The 25,261-nt window shown below is 36.0% G+C and overlaps 1 protein-coding gene across 9 annotated transcripts in view; it reads left to right on the forward strand.

The window, feature by feature from the left end:
- The window catches only part of FNDC3A (fibronectin type III domain containing 3A), a 113,450-nt gene that overhangs the window by 20,475 nt on the left and 67,714 nt on the right, over positions 1–25,261 (forward strand). For 3 of the 9 annotated variants that reach the window (XM_086881307.1, XM_086881309.1, XM_086881308.1), the window contains 2 exons: positions 12,159–12,249; positions 18,308–18,383. The exons of 2 other annotated variants lie outside the window; for them this stretch is intronic. In XM_086881307.1, the coding sequence (XP_086737433.1) occupies positions 12,199–12,249; positions 18,308–18,383 (127 nt within the window). In that variant the 5' untranslated portion in view covers positions 12,159–12,198. Of the gene's footprint in view, positions 1–8,698; positions 8,731–8,869; positions 9,029–12,158; positions 12,250–18,307; positions 18,384–25,261 lie in introns of those variants that run through there. 4 more of the 9 variants (XM_086881305.1, XM_086881304.1, XM_086881306.1 and 1 more) reach the window with 2 other exon arrangements.

Raw genomic sequence — 25,261 nt, forward strand, 5'->3', positions numbered from 1 at the left:
AATTGCTTATTTATTTATGACAGTCTTAAAATCATTTATGTTTGTTGTATATGATGCTCATGAAAGAGGTATATACTGCATTTGAAAGTATGATGTATTCAAGTACAAAGCACTGTAGTGTTGAGCCTTTTTCATATTTTTTTTAAAAAATATTTTAAACTTTAATATTATTTTGTTGTATTCCTTTATTTTCCCTTGAACTTAGAAACTATAAGAAGGGAGAAGACTTCTGTCTTTATGATGGAGTTACTAATTTTTCTGTAAGTCTTTTTACTTGGCTACAGTGAACACGTTTTGTAGTGATTACTTCCTTGATGTATGAAAAGTACTTGTCCAGTTCCTTTTGTAACAGCATTGGTGTTGGATTGCATAAACTATAACTTAACCTGTAGAGCTGATAAAATTTGTGTTCCTGCAATCAAAATGCAGAGCTGCTTGGTCCATGTAAAGAAATGGATATCTTCGTCTATATTTATAGTGTATAAGTTGGTCTGTAGCTGAACTAATTAGTTTTAGTCGGTGCTGACTGAAAAGGTATTTGAAAACCAGTAGAAAATTTGTTATTTTGGTATTTTGCATCTGAAAACCAATAGAAAGTTCTTTATTTAACTATTTTGCTTCTATAGTGGTATTTTCTATGTTAGACTAGCTAACTGTATACTAAAGTTGCAAGTTTTTGTTCAGCTTTAAAACATCTGAGGAATTTTTAAAACAATTTACCCCTTCTTACATTTTACCAGAATTAACTCTTGTAATTATGGTGACTTAGATTGTTTATACTGCATAACTGAGTTACCAGATGGATACAGACCATTCCATACTTTTCTAGAACAGTTCATATCTTCAAGATAATCTATTTCAAATACTTGAAGTTCGGCTAGCAGTGTAAATGTGAAATAGCAGTACAAATATTTGAACATGTTAAGATGAAAGGTCATACGCTTCAAATAGGGGAAGTGTCTGATCAGGTTAAAGCTGTAACTTTCCACCGTGTTTTAAAACAAAACAATCCACAAAGTTAGAGGGATGTATTAGTATTCAGTGAGAAAACTTGGGGAACTTAAACTGTGTGGATATTTGTATGTTACTTTGTGCTGTTGTGGGAGATTACCTGGTTCTCTGGCCCACAGAACATGGGACTACTGTTAGTTTCATAGGATAAAACCAGTGAAAAAAAAAAGCAAGGACCAAGCTCACTGGCTCCTCCTCATCTGTTAAGCACAGAAGTACTGCTTGCTTTTATACCTTCCTATCACTGTGTTCAGCATGAGGGGATAATTTGCTTCTTATATCTTGATGGTGAGTAATATTGTAGATGGAGAGCAGAGCAGATCTATAGCAGTTGACAGAAGCCAAGTGAAACTGGGAAAACATTGTATAAGCATGGAAGTGCTTGAGGGTTTTTCATATAATGGTAACTAGTGTAGTGATGCTTTAGTGATTATTGCTGAGGCTGGACAGGAAGGATGTGCTTGATTATATGAATCCTGATTTGGTGGAAAGAGAGGAAAAGAAGAGGCAAGAGTTCAAACTACTTTAACACACTGATGTTGAATTGTTTTGGAAAGTTACTACAGCTCCCAGTGCTATTTCAAAACAAATCAGTAAATTGCTGACAAAAGTATGCAGAAGCCCTGGAGTTCTGGACCCTCACAGTACCTTCCCACTAAAGCTAGCAGTTGCAAAGTGGGACATTCCTATATCACCTATGTGTCCTTTACTACCAGAAAATATAGATAACACTCTCAAAGTAGCCCAGTACCTATTAACCATTTCCTTTTCTCTGGGGAATGGGAGAACACATAGTAGTTCACTTTATTTCTTGGCAAGGTATAAACTAGCACTTCTAGCTTGGGAGGTTGGTTGCTTATCCTCCCAATTTTATTGAGAAGTTTAGATGTTTGGTGGGTTTTCCAAAAATCCCACTTTGTGTGTATATCTGTGTAGTGTGTGTGTGTATTGTGTGTGGGTTTAAGTAGATATTTAACATCAAATCTACAAGTTAGTGTTCCTAAAACCAATTTCTTCTTTAAATATTTAAACCTCTGATATTAAAGTTCTTATTATAACCTGTAATCATAGGATATCTTCAGTCAGCAGAGTAATAGATGGCTATAAAACAAAGTCCCCTTTTTTGGCTTTCAGATGGTTTAAATATGTGACATTACAGCAAAAATAATGGTGAAGATGATGTTGGAAAATATAAATCTAGACTAGATGGCTAAATGAGTTTCCTAGTTTTTTGTTCTGGCACTTCTGCTTCTGAAAACCATATGGTACATTATCAAGTTCCAGCTTGCTTTGGTTTTGCCTTGCTGCTGAAAATCAACCCTAGAACTGCAATATGTTTCATGATCCTTTCTTCAACAAGAAAAAAAAATTGTGTTAAAAGTTGTTTAACAACACGTAGTGTTATAACTGTTCTCACTTTCCATCACTTTCCATATTGTGCTGTTTTCCTTTCTTTTATCTGTGCTTTGATTTCACAGAACACAGAGTATGTGCATGACTGCTTCTGTTCTTTTTGGCTGAGTTTTTTTGCCTTTTTTTGTTTGGGGGTTTTGGGTTTTTTTGTACTTCCCATTTGGCTCCATTGAATTAGCGTATATGTCTAAATTCTCATTTTTGGAAGTTCATTGAAATTTGTTTTAGTTGACAATTATTCTTCCATTCTTCAGTGCCTTCATAGCACTGAAGCGCAGCAGAAGTGTGTTCAGTGGAACCATTGGAGCTCTCAGGCATGCAATGCTTCAGTGCCAGCTTATGGAAGCTCATTATCAAGCTCTATTTTTCCCCAGGATTTATTAATACTTTTGTGTAGCAACCATCGCTGCAAAATACATAATCAAACTTATATGAGGCATTCCATATACAGAAAAATCTTTTCCGTGGAAGTTTTTAACTGGTTGTTGGCTATGATTTTTTTTTAAAAAATAACATCACAAAGAAAAGCTAAAATTATGTGAGTTTTGATGACTTAGGGTTAGTAGATCCTTCCTATATCCAACTTAATAATGTTTTTTAGTTAGGAAGGGTGAAGTTTTTTCTTAGTTAAGTGTAATTTTTTTTTTTTTTGCCTTAGAGATCAGATTTTTTCCAATTTGTTTAAATTGTATCCTTGATTGCAGATGCATTGAAAACTTGTTTTAAATTTCCTAGAAGTCATCATCCTCAGAAGAAAGTGAGGATTCAGAATTCTTTCATGTATAGTAATGTAGGAATATGCTGCTTTTGTTGAGAAGAAAGCAGCATCACATTTATTGCACAATTTATACTACCAGTCAGATATGTTAATTTTAATATTTTCTGTTTGAAAATAAATGTAGAAACAAGAGTAAAGGCTGTGTAGTTCATAGCCTTTTCTGCTTCTGTTTGGTGTGAAAATTCATGGAATGAAGCATCCTCATAAAACATTTCAGTAATTGTCCTTTCTCTTTAAAATGTGTGTTTTCATGTGCATGATATGAATCTTAGATTAATTTTGGTTTCTGATACAGTAGATTACTCCCAAGATACTTGAGGCGTTCAGCCCCTGTTGAATTAATCTGCTCAGAAACTGACATTTGGGAGAATTGGATGACACATGAAAATTGAATTTCAAGTCAGTTAGTCACTGTAGGTTACTAATACAGTCAATGGGGAGAAATAAGCATGTCCAGAAGATGAACCCTTTCATGGTGTACAAAGGTGACTAAAGATCTGTACTTTTTTTTCCCTGTCTTTTTTTTTTTATGAGGTGAGAAGGTGCAAATTGCCTGGAGCTAAAAGTGTTGAGGTAGCTTGATTTTTCTGTGCAATCTGTTGCAAATGGGTCTGGTTGCTGAGTCTGTGTGCTTGTCTGTTCAATACGGTTTGGAAGGGTATAGTTATGCCTGAACAGTGTCTGGGACTCAGGCATGTCCCCATGTCTCCCCTTCTCTGTGCCGTGGGACACTTAATCCTGAGTATGCTATGACCTGAATGCCAGACTCCAAGACCTACAAAGTCACCCCAAGTGCTTACCTATGTTTCCTCAAAAGGCAGCTCTTCCAATCCCTCTGCAAGCTGTGACACTACTTTGCAAAGTCATACTTTCAGTTACAGAAACTCCACTCTAAAAATACATGAGAATTACACACTTGGCAAATAAGTTATCTAAGGTACATCCTCTGCTAGCTGAAACCTGTTTTTCCCTAGGAAGCATTTCTTTACTCAAATGGTGGTCAAATGCTGGAACAGGCTTTCTAGAGTTGTGGCCTAAAGTCCCAAACCTGACAGTACTTTAAGAGGCATCTAGATAATGCCCTTAGCCACAACTTGGTCAACCCCCAATCAGTCAGGCAGTTGGACTAGGTGATCATCATAGGTCCCCTCCAATTAAAATAGTCTTGTCATATTCTGTTGCCTAGAGATTGAGATTTTGCCACAACTGGGTAAAATCCATGAGCCCTCAGAATGTTACAGAACTATACATTTTATAGAGCAGCCAGAATGACATTCTCTAGAAAGAGACTGTAGTTTACACACTATATAAAAAAATAGCAGTTGGCTTTATCTCCTGTCCCTTTATTTTTAAAATAGAGGATAAAATACATGGGAAAGGATTGGGGTTGTAGATGTATCTTCCACCAAGCCCTTGGTCCATTACTAAGTCTTTCCAATCTGATCTAATTGAGATATATCTTTTAATTTCTCTCCCAGCTCAAGTTTGTATTGTCACAGTGTATTGATACACACTGATGCCCATATTTACACAAAACTGGGTATATAGGGTACCTTTTCAGGCTAAAAAACTTTAGGAGTGATATTGAAATTCATAACATTTGATTTTTTTTAATTAAATGCTCTTTTTAATAACTAAACAATGTTCTTCCTTTGGCACTTCCTTTTATACTGTATTTGGGGTAAAAAGGTTAAACACATCCATCATTCTTAAATATTATGGGCTTTTAACTTGCTATATCAGCAAACAGGAACCTGAGCTGTCAGAAATCATGTTGGGAAATATGAAATTCTGTTCTAGTCCATAATACATTTGGACTGTTGCAAATAGGCAGATTGATGAGGGAAGATGCCTGTTGAGGGGACTAGCCCCTGTGCAGTATTAGCTGAAACCTCAGTTAGCCCTTGCTACCTGTTTGCTGTGCAGTGTGAGCTCTGTTTCCCATCACTTTTGCTTAGTATTGTGAAACTGAATTCCTAGGGACTTCAAAAAACAAATCATGAAATGAGAATTATCTGATTGAAGTCTTAAAGTTTTTATTTTTAGAGGTTGATGTGTTTAACCACTGGCCATGACCTCACTGGATGCCTCAGAAAGTTCCAGAGTTCAGTGACTGCCCCTAGCACGGCATCTTTCTAATTTCCTGTAAACATGGATTAGCTTAAAACTTTGAAGCCCAAATGTTTGTCTGTTGCATTATCCAGATTCCTTGAAACACTTCTGTTATCCTTATGCTTATACTTTTGCTTACTTATAGATAAAATAGTGGTATTATTTTAAGTAGCAAATTTTCTGTGCACTATCTGCTAACCAAAGACTGTGTCAATGCTGATGAGACAGATTGGATTTGCTGTAAATGAGGCAAATAAAACTTTGCTTAGGCAAGCTGTGAGAGTTGAGAATGCAAAATAGAAGAGACAAAGAAGCAGCAAGTAGATCAAAATTGTAATTATTTCTTAATAGTAAGGAATGAGACACAGTTGCGGAATGTACACTGATTGGCACTGTCAGATGTGGGCACTAACAAGTCTTGAACATTCATCATTGACATTTGATGCAAAATTTAATATTTGTCTTTTAGTGGTTCTTCACAGAGAACTTGGTATTTTTATAAAACATAGCTAGAAATCGTCTTTGCCTGCCCTTCTCAATGGTCAGCTTTTTCAGCTGATCATTTTCAACATGAAAAGAAGGGGAAGAAACACAAGTACAGTAAGAATTTTAAAAACTTTTCATAAATAAATTTGTTTTCTAGAAAAAACCCAAAAAACACCCGTTCTTGGATCTTTCTAGCCTGCCTTCCTACAAAAAGCAATGAAAGTTTATTGAGATCTGTAGGTTTTGAATGCCAGTGCCAATGAACCAAGTCTCACCATCTTCCCAATCTCCCTGTTTCCAGTTGCTTCTAGGGATATTCTGTCAGCACAGTCAGTGGTGCTGACAGTATCTTGTAGCAATGGTTAAAGATTAAATGTTTACTGATTTTATTATCTGTCAGCTGCCTTTTAGAAAAATGATGCAGAGTTGCTTGGTCTGTCCGCTCAAAATACAGGCCTTAGAAGCATGTCACTGAAAACATAGCTTCTTTCACTCACTTTTTCCAAACATGCAGCTGCTGTCTGTGTAAGCTGAAATACTTTGGATTGTATTTGTTTTTTTCAAAATCACAAGCATGTAAATTGCTATTGCAACATATTATGTAACAATTAATTCTGTATGGGTTTCCTCCCTGGTTCTGAAACCCAAGATTTGTTAATGGATTTTACTTTTCCCTATACCTTTGCTATTTTTCTTGAAGAAAGATTTAAACTCTGTATCTAGAGCAGTTAAATCCTTATAGACAGTACTAGCAGATGCTAGGGTAGAGAATTGTGTAGTCATGGGAAACCTGCAAATTGGAATTTGCTCAAATAAATATACTGGGAAATAGAAGAATTAGAACTGTGGTGTTTAAGGGTGTTGCATCACATTACTTGGACAAATATTGAAGTCTATAGGACATTTCTATAAATAATGGTGAGAAGCCTGTTTTTGTCTGTCATTGATACTAAAACCAGAAGATAATTCAAGGAAAAAAAATGAAAATTCTGATATATCTTTATAGATAACACAGACATGATGTGTGCTGAGTCTGCTGAATTAGTGTGGTACAAAGCTTAATCTAAAGTTTTCAAAACTTTATTGGTTAGTAGCCGATGTACATGTGGAGAGAGGAAGCTTTTATTAAGTTTAAATGAAGATGAGAGACAGAAAGATCTTTTGAAAGGTGACTTTAAGAAATATGTACTTGGAAGTAACACTTCACAACCATGAAATTTGTAAGCCTTTGGCAATTTAAAATAATTTAAGGTACTGTTTTAATTTAGCTTTTACTGGTGTCAGGTGCTCCTCTTTAATGATCATATACTCTCTGTAATACATGTTAGATAGATCTTTTGCATTTTTCCATTTAATATGTTTTTTAAGTGATAGTGGGCTTGATTATGGAAAAGAGTAGTTCATAGCCTCATTAGCCTTGTTATGATATAAGCAGCAGATTTTGAACATACAGTCAATGGAAAAACAACTTGTGCTGTGTTTGTAACTGACATCACCTTAGCTTGACCACAGATGTGATTCCATCTGGCAATTTCTGTGCTACTAATGAATAACAACACTCAAGTCTTGCAGTATTCTTTGATCAGTAGCATGTAGGAACTTACTAATGCTGTTGGACTAGCCCTACAAATGGGAACTCTGGCATAGGTGAGGTGACAAACCCACAAATCATAGTAAGTCGTTATGGGAGCCACAGCAGTGTTAGTATCTTGAGTCTGTGTCTAGTTTTCCTTGCTCACTGGGCCACACTCTGTGGAGTCAACCTAGATGTAATGATTTCCCTTATAACAAAAGATGGGTGGAAAACATCTGCTTTGAAAATTAAAAGTAGATGTTTTTAATAATAAAATTATACTGGGTATGAATAACTGATGTTTTTTGCCTAGGAAGCTTTTACTTGTAAATAATTGAATGCTGATCAAATGTTAGGAATACAACTTGAAGTTAGAAGAAAGGAAAGTTACTTTTTTTATTGTAAGTAGGCTGTAGCTTTGAGTCCTTTTACGTAAAAGTGTCTTTGTACACTTACTACATTTGAAAACATTAGATGTTAGTAATGTTAGAATTTTTTATACTTTAGATCACATTTAATCTGTCATCTCATGTTGTTGCATTACAAATACCAAGACAATTTCAAACAGTGCTCTGTATCTAGTCTGCCTATGGGTTAGTATTTAAATAAGTGGTGCATAAGTGGTATTTGAAGTAATTTCTCACAAGAAAAGAAGGATGTGTGTTTTGCCCTGTATTTTTCTTCAGGTGAGGGTGTGCCAGTGGTCCATTGCTCTTGTTGGGATTAAAAACCACAGCTGTGAGGTTGCCAGAAAACAATACTGGATGTTTTCAGTTTAGATCTGGAGACTAAAAGAGGGAAACCATCTTTTTCAGCTTTCTGAAATGTCTCTAATATTAATATTTAATAAAAGGTATTTCTGCCTATAGTATTATTTAGGGCAGACATATGTAAATTATAAAGCGAAGTTCAGAAACACGCATTCATGTCTCTTAGTAAATGTATGGTATAAAGTAGTTGGTATGACAGTGTTTGAGAGATTGTAAAAGAAAAAGAGAAGAAATAATCAATCGGATTCTAAAGCAAAGTATATTTTCCCTCCCTTCTTTCTGGCTTACTTGAGAAATGAAATCATAAACTGTATTGCAAATTATAAAGTCAGAAGTTGGTTCATTCTGAGTTAGTATATCCTGTCTGGGAATCAGGAGGCTAAATTAAAAATGCAGTTATAAAACGGCATATATTTGGAAGCTTTGTTCTCTTAAACCCGAACCTTCTGTTGACTGACGTTAGATGATCCAGAAGCAGATGCTGCAGCAGCTATTTGTTGATTTAGTTGCTATGGTGACATGATACATTCATGTACAGCAGGAAGCTCACTGTACGTTGGCTAATTTGATAGGAAGGAAGGCTTGAGGTAGGTATTGCTGACTGTATTGTTAATTGATCCTACCTTTCACATCCTGCCTCCACATGCTTCGTGGATGCACAGCTATAGAGGAAGGTAAAGGGAGATCCTCCCGCGTGGCGTTCAGGTTGAGGTGCCCTGTTCGCAGGAGGGGGGGCAGTGTTCAACACATCCCCGAAGATTACCTCAGTATTAAGTGAATGGAACAGATTGGAGCAGCCGGAGTGGTGCCTGTTGAATCTTCCTTCATCCTTTGTCACTGTGGTAGCACCAGTTGAATGAGAGAAATAAAAGGATGCGAGCAACAGTAAGTCAAAGTGCTAAGGTTTTTGAAATGGGTTATGAGATAAAGCATGTCACTAATTAACATCTTGATTGGAACTAATAGTGGAGAAAAATGTAATTGTTCTGAATACGTGCCCTAATGACAGAGCATAAATGTGGCTCTGCCTGGAAGTTGTTATATTATATTCACCCTTTTCTAGAAATACACCTTTTTGTAATCTTGTTGCAGACAGACTGTTAAAGATACAGCATACATCTTACAAAGAGCTTGTCTGTGCCACCCTCCTAACAGATTCAGTGTCTTAAAATTCTTTGAAGCCAGAATGACCAAGAGTATTAACTACGATGTTTTCCTAAATTTGAAAAATATTCAGAAACTAATCTACCTTTGTATTTTTGGGTAAAAATCTTCTCATGAGTACTGCTGAGCTAATTTCAGTTGCAGTAGTTACAGACAAACCACTGCTGTCTTTTTTAATTCTGATGTTGATTTCTATTAGCAGTGCATTTAGAAATACGATTTTGGTGAAGTCTGTCCATTATTTGTGATTGCTGGCAATCCTTTGCTACTGACTCAGCACCTATAGCCATATAATGCTAAATATAGATGTTTTAAGATTAATAATAAACAAAAAACCAAAAAAAAAGCAACTCAAGCCTGAAACACTCTTCTCTTTCCTAGTAAAACCTCTCAGAAAATAGTATTGTTTCTGCTAGTATAGCTATGGTTTGATTCTATTATCTTTAAATTATGGTTTTAAAGATCTGAGCAAACATTTTAGAACGCCTTACTCTCTTGCTTTTTTAGGAAGTTTGTAGGAAAAAGCTCAAAACTCCCCATAACCCCAAAAAACACACACATTCCCCTAAATGACTCCAGAATGAGGGAAAAACAGAACTCTGCTTTTTAGTAATATTGTTTTGCTTCAGCTTGTAATCTTCCTTGTTGTACAGGAATGGTCTCTTACTATATAGTTACAATTAAGTGTGCTTTAACCACAGTTTGTAATGTAGCATACTCTTGTTTCTTCGTGTTATATATTTAATAATAGCAATGACCAAAATTATTGTACCATGTTCTAGCTTCTCTCCCCCTCCACTTTCTCCTTCACATCTTATGTCCCTGCATTTTTTGGTATTTTAATGTGTATGCCAAGCTAGGAATCAGCTTTGTTGCTAATGGATTGCTTTGTTTGTTTGTTTGTTATGATATATTTAGTGGTAGATTTATTAGCATTCTTGTTATTTATGTTCAGAGGCTTTTAGCTTGGTTGGAAAATTCGTTCCAGATTTCATTCATTCTGAAAAAATATGTAAATTCACAAAGCATAACTAACTTCTTTTAGAAGAAGATACAAAGTAACCCTTTCAGTTCCTTTCCCCTATGAGTGAGGGGAAAGTAAGAGTGAGGCAGTGGATGACTGGGGAGAGAAGGATTCAAAATGCCCCTTTACACTGAAATTCGGTCTAGTTCCTTTGGTTTTCTTGCCTTTGTGGCTGTAGACAGTGCTAACCTATGGAGAGAACAGAGTCCCAGTTCTCATGTGGGCTTTCCCACAATTTCACACATGACACAAATGTTTAATATGATTTGGTTTCTTTAGTCCCAGTCAGGATTAAATAATTTAACCTTTTTCTTTTTCCCTTCAGGAGAGTGATAGTCCTTGGTACTGAAGGATGGGTTTGCGAGCCAGGATATTCTGGAGACAGAACAAGCTTGATGATTTATTTTTCTTTGTTGCAAAGACAAAAATCTTTCTCCCATATCCCAGTAACTTTAAAATTATAGTTTCAGTTTTTCAGCTAACAGCTGCTTTGGAATAAGCCTATAAGTATTAGGAAAGTTAATTTTTTTAAATGATGTTATACATTCAGTAGCTATTAATTTCTTCTACAGACAGAAAAGATTTTAAATATAAAAGCATTTATTTGGACAACACAGTTTGTTACGTGCTAGAAAAGATTTGAAAATTTGGCTGTAAATACTAAACTTGTAAACAAAGTTTTATTGTATCTGACTTGATTCTCTTGATGTTTGTGCTGGCTTAAAAGAATTAGAAACTGTTTCAGGCAGTCCTGTTCTGTTAGAAATACAGCTATTATTTGAACAGTGGCTCTAAAATGTGTGATATTTAAGACCATTATGATGTGGTAAGGGTAAGTTAAACTCTCGTCCATAAACCTTATTCAAATTTGGTCTGCAAAAAATTCTCAAATTAGGAAGATCCTCCTAATAATGCTTTCTAGAGCAGTGTGAAGGAGAAGGTTAACCAGTGTCTTAATTTTGTTTTGTGTCTGTCTGAAAGACTATCTAGTATACCTCTAAACACAATCATTTGTTGTTTGGGTGCTTTTTTGGGTTTTGGTGGTTTGGGTTTTTTTTTTTTTCACTTTGGACCAAATTTAAATTTTGTAGAACCTAAACAATAAATTAAGAGTATTATTAATATTTTGAATATGTAGGTTTTTTATTTAAAAAAATCTCTTTTGCCTTATAGGTCCATTGCATGTATGTAATTGATAGAAATGGCAAAATAATTTTGAGGCACTTATTTTTGACTGGCTGTATGGTGTGTGTTTATTTGGGGAGGAAGCTTTACTCTTTAGCCTTTTAAATTTTATTTGAGATTTGCTTTTGCACATGTATAATGCTGAGCAAAAGAGAAATACATCAAACTTGCTGTGAGATCTTTTGCAGTTAGCTTTTAGAGCTCTTTGATTTTTTTCATTATTTACTTACCAGCTTTTTTTTTTTGTTGTTCCTCCACCAGGACAGAAATAGTTTGGACTTCTAATTGCATTTACAGTTTCTGCTATGGAGAGATGTTGCCTTAAAACAGTGAAGATGTTAATGCTTAGGGATTAGTCTTAATCTGTTTTTGTTTTCCTACTCTACAAGTCTTTCACCTCATCTAGGGTCCTTTTCAGGATGAATCCAATTTTGATATTAGTATTTCACAATGATGTCCATAGGTTTATGTTTCCGTCTTTCTTACTAACCACCTGACGGAGACTTAATTGTGCAAGTCTATTTATAGTTTGTCACTTTTTTTACCCCTGAAAGTACCAGGGAAGCTTTTCCTTCACGTTGCAATGTAAATACTCATCTGTGATGGTTCCACAAGTCTAATGCTGTCTTTCTTTTCAGTCAGGTAGCTGAAATTATTTTGAAACCTGTCAGTCTTCTGGTACATGACTACTTCTGTTAGGAGGATGGATGTTCAAGTAGAGAAGCTTATAGAAGTGCGTATTTTGCAGAATGAAGGGTTGGTTTTAATTGTTATTTCAGTGGAGTTAATGGGCTTTTTGGCCTTAATTAGTGTGCAAACAAACATATCCAAAACAAGATTGCCTAACCCTATATTTTAAATTCCATTCTGCCCCCACTGTGCTCCAATGAAGAAAGAAGTTAACTGTGTATTCATCTGGCATGAGCAAAATCTTAGGTTGCTTATGAAAGTATTCTGTATACCTAATGACAGATCAGTAAGATACAAATCAGCTATATTTTGTATTGTTGCTGTTTTGCTTTTGAAAGACACTGCTGTGACCATATTGGCAGAGTGAAATACCTTTAAGGATCTTATTTTGGCTTTTGGAGCCTCTGCTTCATGCTGATAAAAATTACTTCTAGACCTTTATGGAGATAAGTGTTAACATTTGGCCTTAAATTTTCCCTTTCTTTGGAGGAGCCTGCTGAGCCAAGGTGACTGCAGCTCTGCCTTGCACAGCTTTCCCTTATACCTTTTGTTACTTGCATTCTTATGGGGGTTTCCTTAAGACTCTAGCCATTTTTATCAAGTTAATTTCTTTCGTGTTAGAAACAAGCTGAAGACTTGGAAAAAAAACATTAAACTCCTTTTCTGGTTCAGTCTGCAGAAACATCCTGCATTTTCTCTTGCAGATAGAGAAGAGTTTTACTGAATAAAAATGAGTAACATTGAGCATTCTCATCTTTGAACATTTGTACTTCCATTGATTCTTTAGATGCAAGATCTGAATGCTTTCCATCCTGCTCACACTGATGTAGTAGTAAATCTTATATGAGATCTTAAGATATAATAATTTTAAAATAATAGTATCTGTTAATGGTAGTATGTGGAAGTGTTACATATCTCTATAGGATGTGATTATAGTGCTTGAGTTACAATAAAATTATATTCAATTTGGAATTCTTTAGGGAGAGAATTATTACAGAGTGGTTTTATATAAGAATTGTTGTATTTGAAAAATGTATTTGTTACATCTGACCAGCTCAAATTGTGATTTAAGGTGAAGAATAGATTTTCAAAACCACTCAGGAGTGTGTTCCTTATTTAGTCCTTCAAAAAGGAAAAAATACTGTAGTGCTTCTTCAGGATACTGTCAGTAATTGTTTACATATTAGTAAATTAAATGTGCTCCGAATGTTCATGGAGACTGAGACCAAGTGTCGTGAAGCAAGTCAGTTTTAGTAAATCTTTTCTTGCGAACTGCCTGGTAAGAGTGATCTCAGGAACAGTTTTCAGTTCTGTATGGACCTGTGTTATGCTCAGGACTGCTATAGCATATTCATTATTGCAGGTGACTGTTCCACCACCTGGGAATGTTCCCAAATACTGTTTACTTTGCTAATGTAGACGTGGCTTTAGGTATCACTGATGTGGTCAAGGCAATGTAGCAGTTCTCCCAGGAGAGATCAGAAATATTAAAACCCCTTGGTTTGCAGATTGGGTACAAAGAGATGGGAATATTAAAAAAAGTACTGAAGAAGGTGGAGGAAATTAATTCGGAACTGTTTTTCAGCATACCCCACAGCACAGAATCTAGGGAGCATATAAGTAGTAGGAGATGGTTTTAAAATGTCTAAAAATAAAATTTCAGGAACTTACTGCCTGCCATAGGATGTTGTGGAGGCAATTCAAATTGTAAGTGAACTCAAAGATTTTAGCGAACATATGGACAGTAAGAGAGATGGACTGTAGGAAGTGGCCTGGTTCACATACGCTCCTTAAACAGCATATGATATGTTAGAGTCAAAGTGCTTGGCTAGATGGGCTGCTGACCCAGACCATCAGGTCATTTCCTATGTTCTTGCTTGGCTTCAGTTTCTGCCTGAGTTCAAACAGCAGTTTCAGGAAATGCACACTGAGCTTTCTAATACATGCCATTATTAGTTTTGTTAGAAGGCTTTTTGTTAGGAGGTCTTTGCCAATCTGGATAATTAAATTAAGCTACTACAAAGCTTAGTATGTTACTCATTTGGTTTGGATTTATCTTCTAAAGTTGCCTATACAAAATAAATAAAGTACCATTGGAAAGTGTGAAATTTCACTTCTAAAATTGATAGTTTTGACAACTGATGTTTCAGATATTTCAAACTTCAGCCATTCAGTGGCCACTTTTTTATTTTTGCAAGAACTGCTTTTAACATAAGTGCATGTCTGCACTCTCATATTGTCAACTTGTATGCTAATCTCTGGAAGGAGATTTTTTTATTGGTTTCCATCGAGAACTGTATTGAGGTCATGTGGATCATCATTAAACAACTGCTTAAAGGAAACAATTTATAGTCACAGTGGAAGTGACATAGAACAAGTTGACCTAATACTCCTATTTCATAAGGGCAATGTCTTAACACGTTTTGAGACAAAAATACATTGAGTGAAAATTCTGATAGCATTCAGAAATTGCACTTTTAAATTGTATTAGGTTCTGTTATAGTTGGTTGTGCTTTAAAAGTGCTTGTATGATTCTAGAACTTATATCAAGGCTTCAGTATCCTAAGTTCAAATTATTTTGTTAAGATTATGAAGTTCTCAATTAGTGTTTGATTTAGTAAGAGAAACAGCCCTTGAAAGGTGCCCGTTCTAAAGGTGCTTCCCACTGAGACTGTCATATCACAAATGAGGTTTTTTTCCTGAGTATCATAGTTATCTTAGGAGCAGGCACAGGATAGAATGCACATCAGCCTTTGGGTAGCAGAACTTAAGGTGCTCTGAGTAAAGCAACAGAATTTGTCACAAAAAAGATTGAGGCAGAGGATAGGCTGAACCATCAGGTTTTTCCAAAGTTTTTCTCTTAGTTCAAGCCAATTTGAATGTTTACCCCAGAAGAGGAAGGAGGTTGAGATCTAGAATATTCAGTGTGAAAGACATAGGCCCTGATTTTCAGAAGTACTGATGTCAGAGTGTGTGAAGTAACTTGTTGGCTAATGGGGTGTGCAAGGCTGCACAAAGGCACCTCAAATAAGATGAAAGAGCTATAAATAAGCAACCCATAGATTTTTATTTTTTTTTTTACCTAGAACATGATGCTGTGTAAAATCCATGTTACATTTTCCTTCAGAGAAATTATCTTGCATCCTTCATTATGTGCTGCAGACTTTATTAGATAAGAGGAGTTCCTGTGAGTGACAGTCTCTTTTAAAAAATAGAACTTTTGTACTATCTCTTCTAACCAGAAAGATACAAATCTTTCTCTGCATAGCTTTAATTTTTCTTATTTCAAATCATATCTACTGAGGTGCAGAGTATCAGAAATGCTCTTCTCAAAGCTGTGATCACTCCATGGGGTTCAACTCAATGGTTGGTCCAGAAATCACTTTTGGTCGTACACCGCCTCAACACAAAGACTGTTGAAGCCAGAGTTCATGAAACTTCTGAAATTTCTTCAGCCCTTCTTCAGATTCAGAGATTCAGAATCTCTTTTGACACACTTAGCAGCATACACAGCCTACCTTGTAATAGTTGTAAAATAAAAATGTGAATGCTCATATAAAAGCATGGCTGAAGCTGGGAGTCAATGAAATACAATCAGGCCTTGAGTGGGCTAATTGTCCATTGACAAAAACCACTCTATTTCCTGTTTCTGAGAACTGAGATCTAATTAAACTGTGTTAAGTTGATTCATCTCCCCACCCTTTGGATTCGCAGTCAGATGTCATCAGAGATGTGAAAATCTGATGGCAGTCCTGAGTGTTGGAATGGTGCTGGATTCCATCAGTTGACCTGTTGCTTCTAAACAGTGCCTGTCTCACTGTTGCACCATGGCTGCTGCGCTGAGCCTTTAGCTTCTCAGAGCTGCTCTGAAGTGAGCAACAAAGGTGCTCACATGGGAGAAGCTGATTTAACACAAAACCAGGATGCAGAGGGCCCACTTGCTGCAGTTGAGCCAGCATGTGTATTCCCATGCTCAAATCTGCTTTACCAGCTGGAGCCTCGGGTTTGGATGGACTGCAGCAAGAGGTCTGGGAGAGGAAAGCCAGCAGGTTCCCAAGACAACATTATTATCCAGATTACCAACCTCAGGCACTCACACAGAATAAATAGGAACAACTGGGAATAGCAGTCAACTCACATTCCCTATTACTTTAAAAGCAGGAATCAAGGGCCAGCCATCACCCTAAAGCTTTTCTGCTTCTCACAGTTCATATGATGGTGACCAAGAATCTTGAGTTGAGAATGGTACAGATTGACACATCAACTATAGCCAGAATGGCTCCTCCCAGGAGCTGGGCACCTAAATCAGCTAAAAGAGGTGGGCAAATGTAGCTATCCAGCCCACACATAACAGATGGAGAGACATTCTCATGTACCATGAAGCTTTTAGGTGCTTTTATTCCAGTCTAAACTTCAAGCTAAAATTTTCAATTCTAGGAGAGGGAAGAGTATATCGATGAAATATGTCTTCAAAAAGTTATGCCTGCTTGGGTTGTCCAAAAAAGAAATTGTATGAACTCATCTATTCATATTTCGCTCCTTCATCACATTCTGAAGGTGATACTAGCCAGTTGTTAAAATACTACCTTCAAACATTTCAAAATAAACTCTGCCAATACACTATTTTTCTGAAGACCTTTAAATCTTCTTTGAAATTCATTACTAAAATCATCTTGTTTAGATTATATTATGAATACTGACTCTTAGTGAATTTTATACTGAGCCATGCTTCAGAAGATCTGGAAGATTTATTAGCTTGATAAAATGTAAATATTGATATAATTCATTGTTTTTTCTCAAACAGCCTAAAGCTTCTAGAAAACACATGTGAAACAAGATAATATTTTTAAAGTGCTTGCTCAAACATGAGTTAATCAGTGTTGAATCACACAGCCCAATCTTGAAAATGTGAATATCTGTCATATTTCATCAATATGTTAGTGTTAGAAATTAGAACTTGCCTTCTTTATAATTTGTGAAATTACTCCACCAGAAAAGTAGAAATTCCTATGATTTCTGCCATTTTCTTATCTTTTCCTTTGTCTCTGGTATTCCTAAAATGAGTAACACTGAAGCTCCCAGTTCTGGTTTTGTGTTTGTGAACATGGAAGATTTTATTTTCTTTTAGTAACTTAACAAAGTAAATTTTTGGAAATAATGCTCAAGAGCTGTGTTTATAAAGATTTCTTTCCTTCTGATTTGTAGAGGGAGGAGGACATAGGCTCTATGTACACATGTGCAAGAAAGACTGTAGAAAGTTCTGTCCAGAAAGGAAATTATAAAATGCACCTGCTCTTTTAGCTTTTTAAGGTTTTTTTCTCCTTTGATCATGATTTAAGCTAGGTTTTTCATGTTTACAAACTTCTTTTCCCCACAGAAAGGTAGGTTTCAAATAAAAATACAGAAATCTGAAATTGTAACAGGCTTCTGCTTTGGTACATACTTTCTGTGTTTATTTTGGCTGCTGTGTGCTTTGCTATCATTTCTGAATTGCTTAGATTTACAAAATTAGGATTACCAGCTTTCCACAAATAAAATTATACATATTGTTTCATGCTGGGCATCCAGTGCACTTACTTTGTCATGACTTCTAGTATTTTTTTATCATTAATGAATGTAAAAATATGCTTGGGTCATGTAAAGGGGGACGTGACCCAGTATTTTCCTTGTATTGAAAACTGTTTGTCAAGTGGTTGATGTCAAACACTGGGAATCCTAGGCTTCCTTCTAAAAGTTTAGGTAATGGTTTGATTAATGTTGAAGTTAATGCAATTTATTGAAATAATTTAAGCTGTACAAATAGCTTTTTAATTATACCAAGCAGTTGAGAAAATAAAATTTGTATAGGTACTGTTTTGCTTAGTTGTTATACCATCCTTCATTCTTCGAAAAATGTTGGTTTAAAAATATCTGTGCTTGTTCTTACTCTTATATCTTTCTCTGTGGGATGAAGACAGCAAGAAGTGTGAAGTGAAAAATAATGTATTTACTAACCAGAAAAAAAAATTTGTTTTCTCCCAGTAAAACTTCTTTTTTTGTATATGCCAGACTTCTGTAACATATTCCTGTGTAATGGTTGTAAACACTCTTTTATTTTTAAGGTTATTCTTGTGCAAGTTAATCCAGGGGAAGCATTTACAATAAGAAGAGAAGATGGACAGTTTCAGTGCATTACAGGTAAAGTTGATAAATTTATTTTAATATTTTCTGAGTCTGAATCAGGATTAATAAAAGGGAATTTGTGGTGAAAGTAAAAGAATGACATCATTTATTTTAAATACAAGAGCTGCTTAAAGACCCAGAAGGTTATGTTCTAAGGATCATTGGGATTTTGATTTTGCTGTGATAAACCAAGTACTTTTTCTTACATTATATTAGATGAAATTAAATTCCTTCAAGAGGAGAAGGGAAGAACAATTTCAGATTGCAAAGTAAATACAGAGAGGCTGTTGTAGCAACTTTTGACTAAGCTCATTTCTTTCACAGACCTCAAATTAAAAACTACGACTGTTAATATGGCTTGAATTTAGGGGTTTTTATTATTCTTTGTTATCATTGTTTCCCTGACAGTTATCCCACCAAGTTTCTCATTATCTCTACGGGCCAAATTGCACTGTTTCTGAGTTCTAGCAAGTGCAGCTTCAAAATACAAATGTTTCATCTAAGCATAGCATCCCCTTATGCGATGGTCACTTTGGATGTTGTTTTCTATTCTGAATGACCATAGTTACCAGTTAAGTATGTCTAGAAGAGATGCATGTGAGAAATGAACAATCAGCTATTGCTGCTACGTAGAACATCATTTTACTGTGTTGTAAGAGAGTATCCACAGATTCAGCTTTGAGGTTACATTTTGTGGTCATCATCCTGGCCGATGAATCCTACCTTATATTTTTTGTCTGGATGTTGGCCCAGCTCTAACAGATACTGTTCTGGGAATTTGAAGCAAATATTTTCCAGCTCCTTTCCTGCTTCTCTCCAGTCTGAGAAGAGTTGAAAGGTCTGGTTTCCAGTGTCATATGCAGGTCCTTTGGCTACAAAATAACTGATTCAGAGGAGGCCTTAGCTGATAATTAAGTTTATACTGACAGTTCTTAAAGTTTACATGTCTGTTAGCACCATATTTCAAAACTTTGTGCTGATTGTGTGATATTCTTGCATCTTTTGAGCCCAAATGAATCAGTGTTGCAGCCCACCATTCTATACAGCTTATTTGAAACATGATATGTAATAATTACCTGACAGTACATGAGGGAAATATAATTATTTTTGTCTTGCAATTCAAGTTAAAGGACAGATAAGATATATTTTGCTTCTATTGCATAAAATACTGAGGGGAGGGGCATGCATTGCATGTGTGGTTCTCATTTTTGATTTACCAAATGGTCTTACTGGTGGAGAATAAATTGACACTTCCCTGGCACGATTATCTTCAAAGCAGGAAGTGTTTAGTGAACTGTAAAAGTGTTAAGATCATATCCTTACAGATATGGTTCTAACCTTCCATGGTACAGCTTTTATCCTTGCCTGGTGCCTCTTGCTTTTGGAGTAGGCAGCTTGCTATCGTGATTTGATTCAGCTATGGATTTCTTCATCCTTTAAATATGAAAGTGAGCAAGTTACTAGACAATTGTTTCTGGGACTCACTAAGTGTAAGCTGAGGTACAGTCTTTACAATGTCCCTGAAAAATGGCACTGCAATCTGGAAAACTACATCTCAAATCAGTACCACAGCTTTTGCAAACCTCCTGTCACATAGATATTATTTTAGTCCTTTCCTGGAGATGAAATTGTTGGATTATAGTTGGTAGTAAAATAGGGGGAATAAAGATATTTTTGTATCTGTGAATTCAGTAATCTTCATACAGAACCCAAGTTGCACCTGATCTTTTGAATGTTGCTTTTCTGGTCCATTCTTGCCACTTCTGAGACGTTTCTGTGGTTTTGAGTGCTATGCCAATGGATCTTCCTACCTTTTGGGTTGTTGGGTCTGTCTACCTTAAAGAAGAAATTCTCTTAGCAATCGATGTTGTTCCTTTTTCATTATATGTATTGCAGCTCATTAGAAATGTCTACTGTTTGGTTTTCTGTGTAGAGATTTGTATAAAATAAACTATCTTAGATGTTGTAAACTATGGAGAGTAATTTGGTATTGGTCCTTTTTGTTCTGCCACAACTTCTCAAACGTAGTTTGCCCTTGTCTACAAAATGGATTACAGTCTGCAAAATGGGTTACAGCTTCAGGAGTCTATTGCATTGTCTTGAATGTAAGAAAGCAAGCAAGCTCACAGTAGTTCCTTGGTTTTTTCTTCACTGTATGCACTCGGTTGTTAGGTGAAATAATAGTCAAAGATGCGGAAATATATAATGAGAATGGTTTGGATAAATGTAAAAAGATGTTTATTTTTAGAAAGGTATGAAGAAGGACAGGATGGCTGAAATTTAGTGGAAATGCAATCAGTGGGAAGTTAATTTAGTCATTATAATGTTTCTTAATATTTTTTTTTCAGTCTTAGTTTTACCTATAAATATTTACCCATATTTATATACTCTTCTCTGACTTAAAATTCTCTGCAAAGAACACATATGCAGTTTTTTCAGTGATGTGTAGTACAAAAAATTGAAATTATGTAAATGTAGTACTAAAATGAATGAGTGGAAGTTGAGAAGTTGCAAGCTGCTTATGGATCCCAGATAGCAGTGCAGATAGCCGGATACATTAGTTTGAATGATTCCGTAAGTCACGCTTCCTTGGATAATTCTAAATCTTTCATGTGCTTTATTGCTGGTCAGTTCACCTTGAGATTTGGCTGTCTGCTGAAGTCAATGTGGATTGTTAATAAATCTAACCATAATGTTGTGTTTTCTTGCATCAAATATTTGCCTGTTGGAAACACAGAGATGCTCTGTCAATCTTCATGCTGTTCTTGTCATCTATTCTATTTTTATCGAGAATTGTCCTTACTTTGGCAACACTGTACATAGGGTGAAATTTCTCAACCTGAAAATTATGAGAGTATCTCTTCAGGAGAAAGGAGAGGAGTGAATAAACTGAAGTTTAGAACTGTCCTTGAGTCAATGAAGTAATGAAAACTTAAAGCACTAATTAATGGAGAAGCACGCGATGCATTTTCTGTGAACTACACTTCTGAAGAAAATGCTGCATTTACACACAGGTCTTCATACTGACTTACCATGTCTGTTCTCACAGGTGATCTGTAAAGCTTTGGCTGGTTTGGAACTACATTAAGTGAGAAGCATCTTCTTAATGTGGTCCTCTTCCATGGCAGTGGAATATTGAATGAAAAGACTCCTATGAATAATTCCTGGTTGGAAATCTCATAAGGATGGCAAAAGACCAGTGATAGTTAAGGGACCCTTTATCCTTGGTGAATTCCATTCCTTTATTTTAGTGATCTGTTAATGAATGAAAACATGTTTTATTCTTTATTTCCATAGAATAAGAGGCATGGTTACTTTATATTTCTATAGTTAGCAGTCTTAGATCATAGTTGGGTTTCTGTTGTCTGCATTTTGACTTAAATACAGCTTTGATTGAGCACTTCTGTGTGCTAATGGCCATATTTTTCAGATATTATAAAATATTTTCTTTGCCTGCCTTGTGATTTGTCTAACGGTGACAACTCGTGCTCCTCCTTGACGCAGCTTCAATTTAAACAATTTGTCAGTCTCTAACTTTACAAAAACACCATACATTTCTTGCTAGATAGATAGGAACATATCTGTCTGTGTAACCATGTGTTAGACCAAAATGTTTGTTTTCTAAAGAGTCTTTTAAATCTATGAAAATTTTCTCATATACTAGGAATACACAGACTTCTGTGGAAACTTTCCTTAAGCCAAAATTTTCTTCTGTTAATATGAAATAATCAGCTACATTACAGTGATTCAGAAAACCAGGTTTGAAATGTATGAATGGGTTCTCTTTGTAGAAGTGAATTACTGCAGATCACTCATTCATGAATTTTCCTATTACAGAATAAGTGAATGAAGATGACTCATCTTGAGGACATTTTGTACCAGTCCCAAGTTACAGCTAAAGGCTATTAAATGTTACTTGACACAATAAGAGAGACCATGTTCTATATGTCTCTGCAAAGGAAAATTGCCATTTTCATAATAGAATAAGAAGACTTATGTAAATTAGAATGAGTCATAAATGCTTCATGCTTTGAAATTAAATGAAGTATCAGTATTAAGGTTAGGCTCTGGGATAAAAGTTAAGCAAGCTTAACCTAGTTTTTTCTCTTTGAAATAAGAAATAAATTCTTCTGATAAGTGTTTTCAAGGAAGTCAAGAGGAAAAAAAGATACATCAATTCTGAGACTACAGTAGTGAAACACAAACTTCAGTTCCTTCTAAGATCATTGATCTTTGCAAAACCAAACCTGCCCATTACCCAGAATATTTTGTGAATAAAACTGCTACAGAATCACAGAATTGTTTGGGTTGGAAAAGACCTTCAAAGGTCATCTATTTCCAAGCCCTCTGCCATGGGCAGGGACACCTTCCACTAGACCAGGTTGCTCAGAGCCACATCCAGTGTCCATCCATCCATCCATCCATCCATCCAGGAATGGGCATCCACAATTTCTCTGGGTGACCTGTGGCAATGCCTCACCACCCTCTTGAAAATTTCTTTGTTATATCCAATGTAAACCTGCTCTCTTTCAGTTTAAAATGTTGCCTCTTGGCCTGTAACAATAGGCCTTGTTAAAAAGTATTTCTCCATCTATTTTATAAAACCCTGTATATAATTAAAGGCTGCAGTAAGGTATCCCCAGCACTTTCTCTTCTTTCAACTGAACAACCCCAACTTTCTCATCCTGTCTTCACAGGAGAAATGCTCCAACCTTCTGACTATTTTTTTGGCCCTCCTCTGGACCCTCTTCAAGTCTTGTGCTGAGGAGCCCAGGACTCCAGGTGGGAGGCAGAATCACCTCCCTCACTCGCTGGACATGCTGCTTTTGATGCAGCCCAAGATACAGTTGGCTGTCTGGGCTGCAAGTACACATTGCCAGCTTGTGTGTAGTTTCTCATCCACCAGTATCCCCAGGTTTTCTGCAGGGCAGCTTTTAATCTATTTTTGACTTTCTCTGCTGTCAGGCTTGTTGTGGTTTTGATTGTTTACAGATAGTGCTTGAGTAGCCAAACTGAGCATCTTAAAATCTGAAAGTAACTACTATTTAAGTACTTTTGAAGCCAAACACCCTGGATTTGTCTTGTTCAAGTATCATCTTGTTCTTTGGTGTTGAATTTTATTTGAAAACAATTGAAAACAAATAATGGAGGTGGTTAAAGACCTATCATAAATTCTGTACATGTTGCCACAGACCCCTGAGAAGGGACTTTGTTAGTTGCTAATGGTCAATGGGAGATGATTCCCTTACAAGACCACCATAGCTTATTATCAAATCCTAAACCACTGTGGTAAGTGGAGGAAGTGTGTGCTGTCATTCTTTGGTGATTTTAGAATGTACAAAGATACCTAGCACTGCAGTAGTGGTTGCATTTATAGACTTAAAGGTTGACATCACCTCTAGAAATACCATACCTTGTTTGTTAAATTACTCAGTATCCACATTAGCATTGGGCAAAGTTCAGGAATAAAAGAATGTTTATTTAAATACGCAGCTGTCTAGTAATGAAACAAACTAGCAAAAGCAATAAAACACTATTAACAAGAGTTCTCTCCTAGAGCATATCTAGTCTTCTAGGTAGCTTAATAGCCTGAATAATGAACCCCTTACAAGTAAACCCAGATGTGTATTACAGAGGTCTGGCACTTTGGTTTTCCTGCTTCCATTAAGAACAGCTTACTGAAGCCAGCCAGAGAAACTGCTCCAAGTGTTCTTTTTCTTCCTGTATCCTGAGAAGAAACTATTTTTTCATCCTTGTTTCCATTTACCTGTTTCTCATTTCTAAATACTGAAATGCTGCATGACAACGTGTGTTATTTGCTTTCCTTTTCATCTTCAATGATGCTTTGCAGCTTCTCTCCACAGCAGCCTTCTGAAAACTCAGATGTAAGGTTTTGCGTATCAGTTCATTAAAAAAAAAATCTAAAAAAACCCTCAAAACAACCTCACCCTAAATGGTAAATTATTTCAGTTGTCATCTCCATTCCTTCTGTGTAGAAGACTAAAGATATTGATACTTAGATTAACATCCTTTTCTACGTATTAATTTTAGGAACGCCACTGGAAATATTTAGAGGGCTATAAAAGGCACTGAGGAAAGCTAAGACAAATCAACTGAAATTATGGGGTCAGAGCAAGCTAGAATGATTTGCAGCTAATTAACTCTTGGTTAAGGGTGTCCATGCAGAGGGTCAGAGCTGAGTCTGTAGGAGTAACTTAACTCTAAAGCACCTCTGTTTGGGAGTGACCTTCAATATGCACCATTTTTTTAAAAATTAAAGGGTTTTTTTATTTCTCAGTGTCTGCACTCAATATTAGTATTGGCCAGCTATGTGGGAGTATGACTGCAGAGGAGACATAATTCCATTCTGTATTGAAACAAGATGATGAGGGAAAGTGGTCACAAAGCGTGGTTGTAGCAGCTTGATTTGGAGCTTTCTCATTCCAAAATAATTTTAAGTAGGAGCTGCGCTTTTTATAGCTTAGATTGATAAACAGGGTGCATGAATGCCCTTGCAAATACTGTTGAAGACTTAACCCATCTACATTTACTGGTAGTTAGCCTCAAAATTGTATTTGAGATATGGCAAATACCCTTCTGGTAAGGTAAAGAAATAATGATGGATTTAAGCCCTCACTGCAGTGCATGTAGAATTCTCATGTGTTGGCTTTGACACATAGGACAAGTCCAGTTCTTAAGTCAAGTACCACTGGCAGGTAAAACTTGCCTGTAAGCCCTGCTGCTGTGGCTCTTCAAGTACAACTGCTGAATTAAGGCTAGGTTCAGACATATCTCTTTGATTCTGTAGGCCCACTTGCAGTAGGGTAGAGGCAGTCTTCAAGAGTCATGACCATCTTTCAAATTTGCTGGGCTAACTCAATAAAAATTGCAAA

This window comes from Cyanistes caeruleus, chromosome 3, assembly GCF_971803275.1.
Source record: "Cyanistes caeruleus chromosome 3, bCyaCae1.hap1.1, whole genome shotgun sequence".
NCBI classification, from domain to species: domain Eukaryota; kingdom Metazoa; phylum Chordata; class Aves; order Passeriformes; family Paridae; genus Cyanistes; species Cyanistes caeruleus.